The 17,059-nt window shown below is 37.1% G+C and overlaps 3 protein-coding genes across 7 annotated transcripts in view; 2 read left to right on the top strand and 1 right to left on the bottom strand.

Moving 5' to 3' along the window:
• Nucleotides 1–64: 64 nt before the first annotated feature.
• Nucleotides 65–1,533, top strand: LOC120489234 (transmembrane protein 238). Its single transcript, XM_039685931.2, has 2 exons — nucleotides 65–725; nucleotides 1,308–1,533. The coding sequence occupies exon 1, from the start codon at nucleotides 233–235 to the stop codon at nucleotides 698–700; it is 468 nt and encodes a 155-aa protein (XP_039541865.1). The 5' UTR covers nucleotides 65–232; the 3' UTR covers nucleotides 701–725; nucleotides 1,308–1,533.
• Nucleotides 1,534–4,029: 2,496 nt separating this feature from the next.
• Nucleotides 4,030–10,839, top strand: rrn3 (RRN3 homolog, RNA polymerase I transcription factor). Of its 3 annotated transcripts, none has more exons than XM_039685927.2 (18): nucleotides 4,030–4,166; nucleotides 4,413–4,531; nucleotides 4,618–4,674; nucleotides 4,991–5,080; nucleotides 5,166–5,295; nucleotides 5,392–5,451; nucleotides 5,633–5,696; nucleotides 5,775–5,844; nucleotides 5,928–6,026; nucleotides 6,100–6,192; nucleotides 6,686–6,815; nucleotides 7,561–7,691; nucleotides 7,768–7,898; nucleotides 8,139–8,323; nucleotides 8,671–8,779; nucleotides 8,873–9,025; nucleotides 9,105–9,192; nucleotides 9,622–10,839. In XM_039685927.2, the coding sequence occupies exons 2-18, from the start codon at nucleotides 4,436–4,438 to the stop codon at nucleotides 9,772–9,774; spliced, it is 1,839 nt and encodes a 612-aa protein (XP_039541861.2). In that variant the 5' UTR covers nucleotides 4,030–4,166; nucleotides 4,413–4,435; the 3' UTR covers nucleotides 9,775–10,839. The 3 variants fall into 3 exon arrangements, with proteins under 3 accessions (XP_039541861.2, XP_039541863.2, XP_039541862.2); XM_039685929.2 differs by having other exon boundaries at nucleotides 4,055–4,126; XM_039685928.2 differs by lacking the exon at nucleotides 4,030–4,166 and adding an exon at nucleotides 4,216–4,236.
• A 306-nt stretch (nucleotides 10,840–11,145) lies between these two features.
• The window catches only part of LOC120490134 (syntaxin-binding protein 4), a 38,672-nt gene continuing 32,758 nt past the window's right edge, over nucleotides 11,146–17,059 (bottom strand). For all 3 annotated transcript variants that reach the window (XM_089128643.1, XM_039687527.2, XM_089128644.1), the window contains exons 14-22: nucleotides 16,927–17,054; nucleotides 16,455–16,547; nucleotides 15,169–15,234; nucleotides 14,765–14,953; nucleotides 13,703–13,819; nucleotides 13,530–13,579; nucleotides 13,317–13,444; nucleotides 13,065–13,122; nucleotides 11,146–12,430 (exon numbers count right to left, since the gene is read on the bottom strand). In XM_089128643.1, coding sequence (XP_088984769.1) covers nucleotides 12,367–12,430; nucleotides 13,065–13,122; nucleotides 13,317–13,444; nucleotides 13,530–13,579; nucleotides 13,703–13,819; nucleotides 14,765–14,953; nucleotides 15,169–15,234; nucleotides 16,455–16,547; nucleotides 16,927–17,054 — 893 coding nt within the window. In that variant the 3' untranslated portion in view covers nucleotides 11,146–12,366. The remainder of the gene's footprint in view (nucleotides 12,431–13,064; nucleotides 13,123–13,316; nucleotides 13,445–13,529; nucleotides 13,580–13,702; nucleotides 13,820–14,764; nucleotides 14,954–15,168; nucleotides 15,235–16,454; nucleotides 16,548–16,926; nucleotides 17,055–17,059) is intronic.

Genomic DNA, 17,059 nt, shown 5'->3' with positions numbered 1-17,059 from the left:
CGGGGCAGCATCGGGCTCGTAGGTGAGTCTGTGTCTGTGTAGTTAAGACGCACCCACCGCTCTATGCCACTCCCTTCCAGGTGAAGTGGTAAAAGAGAGTTCCTTCCTTCGCGCTGCTTACCTATGAAACAAACGAAAACACGTTAAAACCCTTCCAAACGCTTCATTTAGACTGTTGTTGGGCAATTCAACAGTCCCAAACGACCGAAATAACTGTAAAAACAGCTTGGAGATGGAGGCAGCGCCGGGCGGTCTCGGGCGCTGCTCGTGCGCGTTCGGGCTCGCGGTGGCTTTCGACGTATTTGGACTCATCATTTTATTGCTTGGCGTGTTTGGAGATTTGTTTTTCTATGACTTTTTGATATATGCAGGCGCCATCATCATTTTCCTGAGTCTCATCTGGTGGGTTTTCTGGTACACGGGTAATATTGAGGTGCCCCCCGAGGAGCTGGAGGATGATGTGGGTCTGCTGAAGAAGGGCAGAGGTTTGGCAGGGGTTGTCAGGAGGTTCTCCAGTCGCCTCTCGAGCGGAATCAGAAGCTCTTTCAGGAGAAATGAGGGAGCCCGAGGTCAAGGAGCAGCTCCCCGTCAAGCAAAGCTCAGAAGAGAAGGCGGTCAAGTACCAGTGGCTTTTGCAATGACCTCTCCGGATAATGTGAGCACTGTGTCTGCGGCAGTGACAGAAACACAAGTCATATGATATGAACCATCATGAATAGCTACAGGTTAATACACTTTAATTACGTTTGGTTGTCTGCATTTTATCAATAATAGACCAACTTCACCAGTTTAACAATTCTTGGTTGAAATTTGTTTTAAGCTACTCACTGTGTTTGTTAATGTGGCATCACTTATTGTTGATTTAATATTTGCCATGGAAATTGGACATGATGGCATAGAAAACATGCTAAAGAAATGACATTGAGGAAGTATTTGCATCATAAGGGCAGATGTTAAACATTAACCATGAAACCAGCAATGGCTCAGTTCAAGTGGAGAGCTGCAATGAAAAATATGATAGATTTATCTTCATATTAAAAATGTTATTCATATTCATTCAGCACGATATGGAGACTTATTTATTTGAGTGTGACTGCATACAATGTTGTAAAGAACATGAAGTACAATAAAATAATATATGAATTAAGTAGCAAAACTAAGTATGATACATTTATAAAAACACAAAAAACGCATTAAGGGGGTTCAACAAGGATAAAAATGTTGGTAGACTAAAACAAAATAGAATAAACAAGACACTTTTAGAGCGAGAGAGAGACTTGAACATTTTCCTTTTTTTCTTTTAACAGGTTACAGAAGAGGATATTCGACCATATGGCATTGAAGCAGAGTTTGGTTTTTCTCTCCTGTTGAAACATTCATTTTTTTTTCACTTTGGTGTTTTCATCAAAAATGTTTACAATTGAATGGCATTTTGTATTATTTGTTGATTTGCTTGATTTTTATGTTTTGTACGAGATTATGCACAGACAAAAACTGGCTGAATGACTAAATACAATTGTGTATTTTCCTACATTTAATTGTATATTTTATATCTGGTTTCAACCAATGACTGAAACCCATACCTTTTACTCTCCTGGTTTTATTGAATCTCATACATCTGTACTGTATACAACCTTTGGACAGTGAGAAGTGTTATTAGGTTTGCTTCCTCTTATCTTTGTTTGCTCATACCCAATTTAGAATCAACGGTGTAAATGAAGCAGATGGGTGGAGAACAATTTTATCGTTAACTCAATGACGGTCCTCTCTTTTTCACAACAGTTTACTAGATATTTACGTCCAGCTTTCAGGTGAATTTACATCTTTATTTCTCAATCTGACAATTATGTTTATTGAGAAAGGTGATTTCTTCCTAAACTTTGTTATATTTCTTCCTAAACTTTTAACAATTTTAAGATATGCCATTGCAAGTTGTTTTCAGTTAAAACAGCTCAAAGTCTGGCACTAACTTAAGCCTATATCTGTGAAACCAGTGGTTAATATTGAAATGGGGTGAATCTTCCAAAAAGGTGGTCACATGGTCTGGTCATATTTCACATTAAAATAAAAAAATAATAAATTACATTTTGTAGCTTTTAAGTGTGACAGTTTTCAAATCATATGTGCCAGGGGTCTTCGGTAGATTATTGTTAGATCTCACACAAAAAAAAAAAAAAAAAAAAAACACTATTAAGGGATATTTCACCCCTAAATTAAAATTATGTCATTATTTACTCACTTTCATATCGTTTCAAACCTTTCTTTGACTTTCTTTCTTCTGTGGAACATAGTTGAATGTCTCAGTTGGCTAATTTGTTTAAATTATTTTATACCGGCCTATGTATATTTTTTTTTTCATACAATGGAAGTAAATGATAATACGATTACACGTTATAATATGAAAGGCAAAAAATGCGTATACTTCCAGCTAATGAGGATACAGAGGAAGCATTTATTGAGTAATTACACTTCAAACCACTAGGCGGCAGAACTTTCATTTCCAGAGCACAACCTACTTCCGTAATAACAATATTACAGCTGTATGAGAGCTTCCGGGTGTGCTGAGCTCGGCATGGGCTAACCATGACAGTATAAGAAGGGGGCTAACATCTGGGGATTCAGATTCTTTTTAAACAAAACTCATAAAAATAAAATAGAAAAAATAAGCCTAAGGTTGTACCAACAGGTTTTAGAACAAGTTTCAGAAATCAAGTTCTTAGGATGTATAATTTGGTAATCATGTTCAATATATAGTAAATAAAGCTGGGACCTATGGCTGGGGCAGATTGGGGACCTAACCGGACCTCATTAATAAGAATATATGCTAAGTTTAATAAGATCAACCTATAGATTATGCATTGTTTATTCTTCTACATCAGCATCACAGATAAAAAAGGTGAAAAGTATACAATCACAGGCTTTAAGAATTTGCTGTGGGTCTTTTTTTTTTTTTTTTTTTTTTTTTTTTTATCACCAGAAGCACCGTTACAGGTGGAAATGGGAGAAATGCCTTTGGTGGCAACAATTGAAATGTTTTATAATATATCAGTAAAAGGACACAAGAACAGTCACCCTGTTAAAGATGTTCATATATGAACTGTTGGGAATATGAATATTCAAGTTGCCAGTTTCGGATGGAATAATAATGAGGCACAAAGAATGGAAATTTTTTTAATTATAAAATTAGTCCGACATTGGCAATATCAGATAGCCTATACCTCCATGGGTATTTCCAATGCCGTTGGTCAATTGCCGGAATGACACTCAGAGAAGTATTTCTAAAGATTTGAGTAGCTACTCAAATGTATAGCCTACTGACGGCTCAAAAAATCCTGAATACAGCTGCAGCACAGCTGGACTTTAAAATATGGGGAAAGAACATCTAATTTCTTATCTGTTTACTCCTCAGAATTGATTGCTTTTCAATTGGCCCTCAATGGGTGGAACATGGAAGAGGTATGCCTTGGTCAATCTGTTCTAATTCTTTATCAAATCTTATAAGTCTGAAAAATGTAAAATATATAGAACAGGATAATTATGTTATAATATACATAATATAGGATAATATACACAGATAGCCTATAGAAACTGTTCGGACCCCAAGAATTCATCAGTCAGGAATAGAAGTCCTGCTCATGTATTGAGAATGAAATAGCAGATTAGTTGGCAAAAATGAGTTGTAAATGTCCCTCTGGGGAAAGCTGAAATAAAGAGATTAGTTAGGTTAAAAATATAATTATAGACAAGAGTTGTGGACAAGGAAATGGAAGAAATTTATATGAAATAAAAGAAGTAGGAAATGTGAGAGAAGTTTGTGGCAAAATAAGGGATGACACAATAATTTCTGTCAAACGTGTGCTGGTTAAAAGAACTTGCTTAACAATAATTTAAAAGTGACTACTGCTTTATTATATCTTAAGAAAACACATTTGATTAGGAGAAGAATGTACATTTTTATTAAATCCTTAATGTCCGTCAACGCCTCTCACTGTCTCCACCCCAGTAGGTGGCGGAAATGAACCAAAGTAGCTGTGCCAACCGCCTTTAAATTCAGAAAGAAGAAGACGAAGAAGAGCTCGGCATGGTTACGCATGTGATTATTTCGATGTCTCGCTTATAATGCCGGGTTTGTTTATAGCTTGTTTTGAATAAACGTTGTTTTTTTGGTAAGTTGTGAAGTATTAACTCGCGTGATATAACGTTTGTCATTTTAATAACTTGGCGCATTCTTTAACGGTGCTTATAATCTTCATACAGCGTTTGTATTTTTATTGATTATCTTTACCATTAGTTACCATGTGTAACGTTACATGGAGGCAGCGGTTATAGTTTCTAAATTAATTGTGATGTGGGTTTTGTTGTCGTTTGTCAGGTGTCATTGACTCTAATGTATTTTTGGTTTGTGTTCTCAGATGAAGAGCATTTGCGATAAATAATGGAATGCCAGGGCAGAGATTTCCTCAATTCACCTCCAATGAAAACTGTGCGTTTTGGAGGCAATGTTGCCAATACTTTAGCTAAACTACAACAGGTGAGTTTATTATAAATACAATATGAAGCATACATATCACTGTCTGTTAAACATGCCATAATGACTGTCTGATGTGACGTCTACAGGGTGACTCAAGTGACTATGAACTGATAAAACATCAACTCTCAGATCCTGATATTAAGGCAAGTATTGCTTTTAATGGATATTTCATGGTTCCCATGCTCAATATTGTGTTCAGCTCGTTTTAGTTTAGGTCAATGTTGACTTCATTCAGGTCAATAATATTGGCAGTTCATCAATTATGAGTTAAGCAATTTCAAGTTAAAGTGATGTTCAGTTTATTTATTTCCTTAATGATTCGTTGGGGAATCAAAGTGATGTATACAAATCCTAATTTATTAAGCACAAATGATTGGTGTGGGAATCCTAGAATTTGTTTAGCCTAAACATGCACATTGGAAATGCATTGCTTTCTCATTGTTATGTTTGTCATTGTAGGATGCTCAAATTATCAGCTGGTTGCAGGAATTCAGGGTTTGTGTCACTCAACTTGGAAAGGATCACGAGCAATTAATATATGTTGTTTTGGTGAGTGAAACCGCAATATGTCAAATGTTAATCAAATACAGTCAGGTCACTTTATCTGTAACATATGACGTGTTTCCCCACACAGAAGCTGCCATGGCTCGGTCGCAGTCAGGCTGTCGTGGAAGAATATCTGGCTTTTCTGAGCAATCTAGTGTCGGCCCAGACGGTATATCTCAGACCCTGTCTTGGAATGGTCGTCTCTAATTTTGCACCAAGTAAGATAACTATTATTATTCCTTGTTATTGCTTCACTCAATTCACTCTGGTCAGATTACTTAAAATCATGTTGTTGTTTTGCCTTTTTTTTCTAGAGAGAATAAGAATACAAGAGGGAAATGTGGATATTTCAGATTCTGATGACGAAGATGAAAGTTGGTGTATTTCATTATTTAACTACTTGTGGTTTGTGATTTTAATTTGTGATATTGACTTTTAGGCCTGTCACGATTATTGATTAATCGTATGATTGTGATTTATTCTACCTATCACATTCTACCCGTTGAAATCCCTGGCTCCACTCCATAATTCACTGTTTCTTTCAAATTCACACAGATCTACCTAGGACCTTTGATCAGTGTCATCAAGCCTTACAGCTGATTACGAGATATGTTCCATCGTAAGTGTCTCACAAACTCCCTCCCAAAGCTTCTTTTTAATATTTAGCAGTACTTAATAAACTGCCTCGCTCTTTCAGGACCAGTCGCTTCCTGATGCCAATCCTCTCTGAAAAGTTTCCTTTTGTGCAGAAGTCCACCAGAACACTTGTGAGTTATTCACTGCATTTAAATCCCAGTACCTGAGTAAAGTAATGTGATTACATGTGTGAATGTGATACTTGTCCACACAGGAGTGTTACGTGCACAACCTGTTGAGGGTTACGGTCTACATCCCTGACCTGAGGAGAAACATCTTAGAGCTCATCATCAGCAAGATGCTCACACTAGATGTAAGTGGCACTGTACTGTTGTCTTTGCATCCGTGCAGATGTTTGACTGCTGTTTTTCTTTTTTTACATTTAGGTTAGTGCACCACGGAGTGAGATTGAAGAAGTGGAAAGTGGAGGTCAGGAAGATGCCAGTGGAGCATCGCAGGATGAGTGCCTCTTCAACATGGTGAGTCCAAAACACTTATATTTAACATTCACATAAAAGCACAAAAAAACTCATTTAAAGTGATCGTTCAACAAGAAAATGTATCATAGACTTAACCTCATTTTCAGTCGTTTTAAACATTTATGACTTAATTTCTTCTGTGAAATTAGTTGTATAGTCATTGTTGAATGTGAGCCGGAACGTTCAAGCTTAAAAAAAGAGGCAAGGTTATCATAAAAGTAGTTTATAGAGGTCTTTAACCTTGCTCCTTCAAACACACCTGAACCAGCTACTCAAGCTCTTCGGGATCATGTGGAAATCACAAGCTGAAGTAGGTTGGATGTAAACTTTGCTGGGCAATGGGTCTCTAGGAGCAGAGTTGAAGACCCTCTGGACTATACAACTTATTTTTGATAGGAACACAGCGAGTATATGAAAATGGGCTAACTCATTCATATCATAGTATTTTTTTTTAATGTTTGACTAGTCATAAATCTACTCTTTTCTGATTCAGGATGAGGAAGAGGACTCTCCACTGAATTCAACACCTGATGGAGCTGTAATGGTCCATCCCATGGCAGAAAGACTGGACACAATAATGACTGTCCTGCTGGCTTACATTAAAGACGTGTGCTATGTTAATGGTCAGGGAATTACCATTTTATTTACTCAGTAGTGTTGTTGTTTTTTTTAAAGGGATGTTAGTCAAGAAGAATGTTTAATCGCAACTCAGTTGGCACATACAGTCCTTTTTTTAGGAATGAAAACAAGAAAATATAACTTTTCAAAAGTTTGGGGTCAGTAAAAGCATTTTTAATCTTTCAAAAAAATTTTGTTTCAAATAAACTCTTTATTCATCAAAGAATCCTGAAAAAAATGTATTATGAATTACACCAAAATATTACGCAGCACAACTATTTTCAACATTGATGGTAATAATAAATGTTTCTTGAGCATCAAATCATCACATTGAAATAATTTTGTTAAAAAATAAAAGGTTATGTGACACTGAAGACTAGAATAATGATGATGAAACTTCAGCTTTGCATCACAGGAATAAATTACATTGTAATATTAAAATAGAAAACACTTATTTTAAATTGTAATAATATTTTACTGTTTTTGCTGTATTTCTGAATAAATAAATGCAGTACTGGCAAGCATAAGAGACTTGGAGACAAAAACATTTAAAAAAAAAAATCTCCAGCCCAAATCTTTTGAATGGTAATATGTATTGTGTGAGCCAGTTTGTGTGGATGGCATTGCAGAATATAAATATGTGTAAAGAAGAGTGATAAAATACACCAGCATTAATATTTAACTAATGACATGCATTATTAATATGTGCATTAATGTTATACAATTTTTTTGTTGTTCCAATCTCATTAGGCTCTTTAGATATTGAGAAAACCAAAGCTTTGTACAGAGACCTGGTGTGTGTGTTTGATAAGGTGGTTCTTCCCACTCATGCTTCCTGTCACGTGCAGTACTACATCTTCTACCTGTGCAGCTTCCATCTGGTAAGGTCACACTTCTCCCTCATTCACAAAACCAAAAAGCATACCTAGACATCAAAAACTTTTTCTTTTTTTTCAGGGTTTGGCTGAAGCTTTTTTGGATCACTTATGGAAGCTGTTACAAGGCCCCAACCAACCCCCCATCCTGAGACAGGCCGCTGCTGGGTACATGGGCAGCTTCATGGCAAGAGCCAAGTTTTTGCCAGTGTCGTACGTGACTTTTTCTTGCAGTTTTATCTTATCTAATTCATTGGAGTTCAATATTTAATCATCTTTCTTGGCAGTGGTTTGTTACCTCGATTAGGTAATTAAACATTAATGCCTCTTTGTTGGTGTCTGAGAAAGAAAAGGGGTTTGATTGGACACGGGTACCTTTATTTGTCAAAACATAATTTGAAACCTACATGTCAAAATTGCTGCTGTAGAGTTTCCTCTCTCTTCCATCCATAGGACAGTCAAGGCCTGTCTGGACCTGTTAGTTCCCTGGCTGCACCTTTACATTGACAGTCAGGACACGGGGTCCAAAGCATTCTGTGACATCAATCTCCACGGCCCTTTTTATGCAGCCTGCCAGGCTGTGTTTTACACTCTGATCTTCAGGCACAATGTCATTCTTGAGGGCAGTCTGAAGAAAGGTCAGTACATGTGGGATTTAAATCATTTGTAAGTTAAATTTGTTTGGGTTTTTTTCCCTCTGATCTATTCATTTATATATATATATATATATATATAAATGCATGCGCAAACAATGACCACTTTTAAGCATGAAATTTATATTAGATATTTTGAGGGTCTTTAAAGCTGCTGTAGGTAACTTGTAAAAAAAAAAAATTTTTTTTACATATTTGTTAAAACTGTCATGTTCACATGATGTTTTGTTTCTATATATTTCATTGAATTAACATGAATATGAAGAGTACATATCTAAGACCTTGAAAAATGTGTTTGCTTTTCTTTATGGTGAACACTGGTCATCCTGCAGGGTTGGCGTATCTTCAGGGTTTGAATCTAGAGCGTATAGTGATGTGTCAGCTTAACCCTCTGAGGGTCTGTCTACCTGCTGTCACCAACATGTTTGCAGCCATCACCAGGTACAGCACGAGAGAGATCTCGTTCATCAGGTTACAAAGCTTTATGAAATTGTAGCATGACAAATGAGGGCAATTTCACCCTTCTGTTGGCAGGAAGTACCAGCTCGTGTTCTGTTACACCATCATTGAGCGGAACAACCGCCACTTGTTGCCTGTGGTGAGGAGTTCTGTGGGCGGCAACTCGGTGTATGCTAACACAAACCCCCTGGATACCTTCTTCCCTTTCGATCCATATCTCCTTAAAAGGTAAAATCCATTTCGATCAACCTCAGCACTGGAATAATAGTTCACTGGGTGTTTAATTATTTGTTCATTTTTACAACAGCTCTGGAAAATTCATTGAGCCAATTTACCAGGTGTGGGAGGAGCCGTCCGACTGTGTGATTCAAGTGCCCAAAAAGGAAGCAAGAAAGGTGACCCTGACCTGCATTCACAGTGGCCACAAAGAGCATTTGGATACGTTTCATTTGGATACATTTTCATTTTTATCATCTGGATACTTAAAATATTGACCTTTTTGTGACTTATATACAAGTGAAATGGCTTCTCGAACAAGAACAATGGGAGGGCATGGAGGGACTTGGTTTTGTTCATTGGGAATTGATTAGATGGTTATGGCTACTGGCTACCTATTGTCATGTCATGTGAGAGACAGGTTGTCCCGCCATCTCGCCAGTAAACACCTTATCAGAGAAGAGATGTTATTTAGATTAAAGATTACGAGGGCACATACAATATGTGCACGTATAAATTATTTATAATGAGTACATCAATATTCCACAAACTGGGTGTCAAATAGATTTTTCATTTAATATCTAATAACACTTGATCTTGTCTCACAGGGGTCTATGGAGGAGGAAGATGACTTTCTGCATGGAGAAACACCTCATGGAGACTCAATAATGGGCATGACTCCGGGCTCTTATGACTCCAATCTGCACAGTCCGCGGAGCGTGGGCTCGCCCCCCATCTCCTTCCTCCAGCGGCCTTTCTGATCCACTGCTGTAGTGAACAGCTGGTCACAGACTTCACGCCATGAAGGTGCTCAAGGAATGCTTGTGTTAGCGCAGATGTTTCTCTCTGACGCACCAGCATTACTGACCCGAGTGTTTGTCAGTAGTTTTACCCTCTACTACACTTAAAGACTGGATCATATAATACAAATATGTGTTTGTTGCATATTTTAGCTATATACGTAGTAGAATGAAAGAAACATTGGTTCTTTCTGCTTTCAGGAGACTCTCCAGACTATTGTAATGAAATTATCACTGAGATAATTAGCATTTTTTAAAAATATTTTCAGCTTATTCTGAAAGGATTGGAGAGTTTGTAATTAATTGGTGGTGTGTGTTCATTGGTAAATGGGCATCACTTTCCATGTTATAAGTTTGAGGTCTGATTAAACCGTTGTCTCTTTGTACAAAACGTTTTGTAGGAAACCGACCGTCATTTAAAGATGGAGTTCTCTTATTTGTTATATTATTGGAATTTTTGGACTTGTCATATTGTTCTGTACAAATTTCACAACATGCACAGTGAATATGTTTTGAGTGTTGTGTTTGTGCTACACTCAAAAGAGTTTTGAAATTTGTAATCTGTAAAATAATTAACATAAAATAATGAAGTGGTCATGCTATCTTGTTAAAATGTTAAAAATGTAATTATTGACTGTTTTACTAAAGGTTTATTACTCTATTTATTTATTTTTTTTTAAATATAATTTTCTTCCACCAAAAATCAACATTTTATTTAGTATATTTTGAGTAATACAATATAAATGTCAATAATTGCATTTTTATCCTTAAGCAAGATATTACTGTTCATGTTTGGGGTTAGGATTGTTTTTTTGTTTTGTTTGTTTTTTTAGAAAAACAGTAAGGCATTAAATTAATTAAAAGTAAGAATAAAAACATTTTTAGAATTAAATAATGTGTTAAATGTCCTTTTGAACTTGCTTTTCATTAAGAATTTTTTTTTTAAAAAAAAGAGTCAGCAACTGTGATTATTTCCATATATGTATATATGCACATATATAAATAAAGCTAACTGGAAAGGTCAAATTCAGTGATGCATCCTTAACAGAAACTCTACTGATGTGCATAGTCATATCTAAAAAAAAAAAAAAAACAGATACATGCAAGCTGTTGCAGATTACACACGCATTAAAACTGTCAGCATGCAATCCTTGGTTGCCAAAAAAAAATATTAAAATATTGTATCATGAGCCAGCTGTGGCACAACAATATATACTGGCACATAAGCATGAGCAGATTTAAAAATAGCATACAATCCCTCTAGTATTTTAAGTGTCAAAGCTCCACCGACTTCCACTACATAAAATCATAAAAAAAAACACATGACACATTTGTTCTGACTTTAATAAAAACATTACAAGAAAGATATTTAGGCCACACATAAGATGCAATCTAGTTAAATCACAGGACTACATGTCAGCATTTGTAGAGCATGTGCTGTTATTACCATCAACAAACCCCCTGCATAACCGCACACCTCTATCCTCAGGAAATGAATGATACCAGCTTATTACACATTGATATAAGTGACTGTAGATCCTATATACCAAGACAAAACAGGCGCATACTGTGTGCTTATGAAAACAGTAACCTGAACCATGTGCATTGTTCAGCTGAATGGATGCATTCGGGGTGGAACGCTGCAATATGACCCCCATTACTTGATTCTAGTGCCATGACAACCAAAATCCCCCTCAGAACTATCAGTATAGTGACGAGGACACTGAGATGGAGCAACGTTACTGTCCATCTCAGAAACAAGCCACGAAAGATCCCCCTAAAGCACTTAACAGGCCATACCTGATAGTAGTGCAGTGGATGCTGGGTGCCATTGGATCGACCTGTACCGCAAATCCATCCGAGCACAGACTGGCGTGATCGGCAAATACACGAAGAGAACATCGAAAGGGTTCGACGGCAAGATTTACAAGCTTTATGACGACGAGCGCCCACGTACTTTGAAGCGAGCATGTCTATGTGTGTCTGCATAATAAAAGATTCGGACCGAAAATATAAAATCTTCAAAACGTCATAGCACTTCTCAGAACAGATACAAATAAACATCATATCAAATGATGAAAAGTGGGGACTGTCCCAAAAATCCCTAAATGAAATGTAATACATGTACTGTATAATATAGCTAACTCTAAAAGAGAGGTCAGCTGCTCGGCCACATGTGTTTTCATTACAGTGGTTGAATGGGGAGATGCACGGCACACGCTGACACACTTGAAATCGCATTTGAGCATCTCAAAGTCGCCTCTGCTGTTAATTGTGCTGTTTGTGTTTCAGATTTCAATCCCCTTGGTTGGTTTCTGCCTTTACATTATGACACTGAGTAATGCTACATATTAAATAAGTACATGGACTGCTTTAAAAAAATGAGTATCAGTTTGATCAGTAGATCTCAGGCCTCTGATACCACTCGAACTATGAACTGAAGGAGTGAAAACCACACTGTAGATGTTCACAGTCTCTTATTTTCCACAGTATAGTTTCAGTTCAGCCTTGATGTTCTGAATGAGCCCGGTTTGTCTGTCCATCCCAGACGCTCTACTGACCTCTCCGCTCTACTGCAGGACCGCCGAGGACAGGAGGTTGTGGCCAGTGAACGAGGCTACAGGAAAAAAGAGAGCGTGATTGTAGATTATATGTAGATAATATTGTACTGTAAATAAGATACTGAATCTGAAAAATGTTGTTTACCATGTGCCATATTCCCTTCAGAGGACACAACTTCCATGGTGAGAGCTTACACTATTGGACATCAGTTGTATTTTTACACAATGTAAATAATTCAATTTTTTTTACTGTTAGACTTGATTTTAAATTGTCAAATTGTCGCAAATGAACATTTCAGGAAAATGTTTTGGGGTTTCTAATCAAGATGGATTTCACACATGTCGCCTGTAGTGGACATCAGGCGTTTTGAGAGACACCGCAAGTGAATAGGGAAAGACTGGAATTGACATGACATGAGATGGCTGCCCTCATTGTTCTCCTTTCAAAATGTCATAATTAATGCCCTTTAAAACATCAGTTGTCAAAAAATTAGCCATGTGACACCTGCATTGCTGTTCCAAAACCCCTTGTCAAACTGGATAACTTACAGACTTTGCAAGGCCAGCAGTTATAGTGAAGGCTTCTGAAGCAGAGAAATGAACATTTGGCCTGAGCTCAACTCAGCTGACAGCAGCAGTTGAAGGGAAAAATGCTGATTGCTTCATAACACAATAAAAACGGCCACTCACTTTGAATCACAGTCCTCTTCGGGCTTCACAACGCATCCCTCTACGTACTGCGGTAATGCTGCAAAACAACCAAACATTTTCATCACAGATATGACAACAACACAAGTTCAAATAAGTTCATTAGAGCAAAAAGTCCATTAACAGATAAAGTCACACTCCACTCGAACAGAGTCAGACTGAAATAGCTTTGACGCAGCTACTCAGATTAGACGCCCAGAACTGGTGATGATCTAGTGCACATTTCTCACTTACTGTGATCCTCGGTGCAAAGTGAGCAGACACCATCCACAAGCTCTTTGGCCTCAGCTGCGAGCTGGCAGGCGGGGTCGGGGATCGGGGAAGGTGTGTCGGGGCTGTCAGTCGCTGGAGACGCCCGTGCGCTGTAGGATGAGAAGGAGATGTCATGGTGATCACTGATAGGGGGGATCACTGCAACTTTTAATGTGTTTGGCTTCAGAAACTTACCCATTTTCAATCCCAAATAAGCTGGTGCTGGTGAGAACTTTGTGGACATTCTGTAAAAACAGTGCAAATTATAAACTTAGATGTTTTGGTGCTTTGGTGTTCTTGAAGGACCACTGACACCTAAATACAACACATTACAATTGATTTCAAGTCAAAAAGTGGTTTGATTTTACCTGGGCAAAGCCAAGGAGTTTCTTATTGGAAATCTCCAGGTGTTTCCGTGTGAGTTCAGACCTTCTCAGCTGGCTGTCAATGACGTTGAACTTTCTATTCAGATCCATCACATCCTCCTGTGGAAAAAGAAAAGGCCTTTAATATCAGTGTTGTTAAAATGAACTAAGAGGACATTTACACAACCCCGTTTTACAATTAAAAAAAAAAACCTTTTATGCATTTTGGCTGTTCATTTATACGACAGTGGCGTTTTAAGGGCCTGAAATGCAATTGCTTGAAAACAGGTTTCAAAGTGCACATTTTTGAAAACTATATCATTATCTTCATTAATTTGTGAGAACAGTGACGTCATCCAAATGCGTACTACATTTAGTATATAGGCATACAGGAGTACTTGACAACCAAAACAACGATAGCGGACTACAGGAATGTGTTTGTGCTGCTCAGGATCCTGAGTTTATTAATGCTTCTCCGGCAAATTATTGTATTCACCGCTCTGTAGAAAAACGTGTACATGGACAGGTCCATAGTTTTTCTTGACATCGTCAACTACTGGCCTGAATAATGCAGCGTTTTTAGTCGTTTTCACAGATCCGTGAGAAAAGGATTTGGTTCATTGTTGTCGTGTATATGTAACAAACTATTATAAATAATTTTAATTAATTACATTTAAAGCTGAATTAGAATGAAATATAATTATTAGACAAAAAAACTCAAATGTTGCATGGCAGCTAAAGCAAAATACAATTTAATTTTAGCTGTAGTATTAAAAGTGAAATAAAAAAAATTAAGCTAAACAGAAATGTTTAAAAAAAAATGACAAAGCACAAACGAATGACTAAAGCTAGCTAAAATAAAATTTAAAAAATAATTTAAAATATTCATAAATACTATAATAGTTCAAGTGTTTGAGCCGGACTGGACAGTGTTTTATTAGATAACAATGGCCTGGCAACTCATTCCTAAAAAGGTTTTATCCATTGCAATGGATGTCTTAAATAAATGTCTTATAAAATAATTTTTCAGGAAACAAAGAGATGTGATGAAAGAGGAAAAATTACCTTGGTAGCCTCAAGTCCTCTCTGTTTCTTTCCGGCTACCTGGCTCTTCAGATCTTTGATTTCAGCCTCCAGGAGCTGAATGACCTCCTCGTAGTCTTGTTCGGCACTGTTAGTCTGTCTCTGAACAGCCTCTGCGACCTGCAGCTTACTCTTCAGACACTTATTCTCTTCCACTGTGGCTGTGGCCTTCTGTTTCATCCACACATGGAAATAAGGGAACACACAAATTGACGGGTAGACAACTGTCTTAAAAGTTCAGACGCTCATGTTGTGATAGTATATATTTGGTACGCACAAAGTGTTGATGTATTAAATCAGCTCTCTACCTCTTTAGGTTTGGATGTCATATTTTTGAGACATTTAAGATTAGTCACATCGAAGTCGTGTTTATTTCCAGGATTTACCTCAGCTGTCTTCTGCAGTTCCTCCTCCAGAGTCTTCTTACTGTCTTCTGTGTCTTTCAGTAACACCTGAGAGCAGTGTAATGGAGGTTCATGTCAAAAAAGCTTTTTGCACAAATGTTCAGCTCAGTCTTTTACAGAGCCTTGTACATGACACATGGAAGAAAAACAGATATTGTGGCCAATAGATATTTGATCTCACAACTTATTTGTGGCCCCCTTGTAATAATTTGTTTTCTTGTTTTTTTTTTTTAATTGTGGCCACAATCCCGAAAATGAGGTAATAAATTAATTTGTGGCAACAATAACTTGTTTTTCCCCCTGCATGTCATGTGTGGGACCTCGTAGTCTAGCAACATTTTATGGAAAGTCAACCAGGCTCCAAAATAAACATTTTCTATTTAGTTGTCAGAAAAGCTGGCATTGTTTATTACGAATAGTGTTGACTCCTTGACGTACTGCTTTGTTAGTCGCTTTGGATAAAAGCATCTTCTAAATGCATAAATGTAAATGTAATGCAAATGTAAATTAAATCTAAATGTGCAAAAAAAAAAAAATGTACTGACTAAAAATATTTCTTATAAGTAATGAAACTTTATTTTGCATGAAAGCCCATTTCTGCCACATAAGAAAATAAATCATATTTTTGTATATCATAATTATGACAATTATGACAGACCATTACGATTTCTGTAAATTTGAACTGTCAACTTTTAGAAATTTTTAATCATAATTTTGGCCTTGCATATTTTAATTTGGACTTTATCTCAAATTCAATTCGATAAAATTCTGACTTCTTTTGGCATAATTTAATTTTTTTTAAAAGCATGAGTATTTTTTTCTTGGTGGAAATGAGCTTCCGTAATTTTGCATTTAAAAAAAAATGTGTTTTTTTTCTGTCTATTCCATATTCTATATATTTTTGGTTTTGTTTTGTGGGTTTTGGTGAGGAATATTCCACATGTGTTGAAACATGGAGTTGTAGAGGAAAGAACTTGCCAGATAAACATGATGGTAAGTTTTCCACTGAGGGAAAAGTTGTACGAGCTGCGACAGGTGTTTTTTTTTTTTAAGTGAATCAGTCGAGACTATCATTTTTACAATTTGACTTCATTTACCGAACAGTTGTCGGTTTATTTACTCACTGAAGCCAATTTTGACTTGAATTTGGCACTTAGCGAGTGTTCATTTTGGACCCTGCAGTCAGCAATTATAGTACTATACTTCTATTATCTATTGATTGAAGGAAGCAACACAATCCAGCTACCCCTGTGTATTTCAGTACTCACCTTGAGTTGTTTCATTTGCAGCTGGAGTTGTTTGACTTCCGTCTGAAACTCCTCCAGCTCCTCACTGCTGTAGCTGCACTCTGACTCATAGGTCTGAAAGTGAGAGTGACACTGTTAAAACAACTCATTCAGAAGTGTGTGACCCTTCCTCTGGGATCTGAAAGAAAATAAAAACATTAAAACCACTACCAATTCAGTGCTCATACATCTATGTGAGACAAATCCAAAGGCACAGGCGACCAAAACAGGCAAACTCTGACAATCGAAGCGTTTAAGAGCTTAAAAGACAGCTTTGATAACTTTTCTGAACAGGAGAAAAGCTCCTTTAAGATCCCTGAGTAAATCTCCCGACATGCTCAGCTTCAGGAGAAAGTGAAGTCTCAAATGTGAGGAGGTGCTCTGAGGATTGTGCCGAAGTTTAGCCCAAATCAAAGTCAAGCATTCCGATACTAAATCCTGCGGGTCTACTTACAGGGGAATGAAAGGCAGAGGTGTCCATCAAACTAGCTGCTTCCTGATAGGAGAACATAAAGGGTCCCTGTCCCAGTCCCGCCTCCTCCAGCTTCTCTTGATACACGCTGCGGGTGGCTTCCACAAAGTCTTAT

This window comes from Pimephales promelas, chromosome 3 (assembly GCF_988280905.1).
Source record: "Pimephales promelas chromosome 3, fPimPro1.hap1.1, whole genome shotgun sequence".
Classification (NCBI taxonomy): Eukaryota; Metazoa; Chordata; class Actinopteri; order Cypriniformes; family Leuciscidae; genus Pimephales; species Pimephales promelas.
Note: the sequence above shows the minus strand (reverse complement) of the source record. Positions and strands in the feature narration are given on the sequence as shown.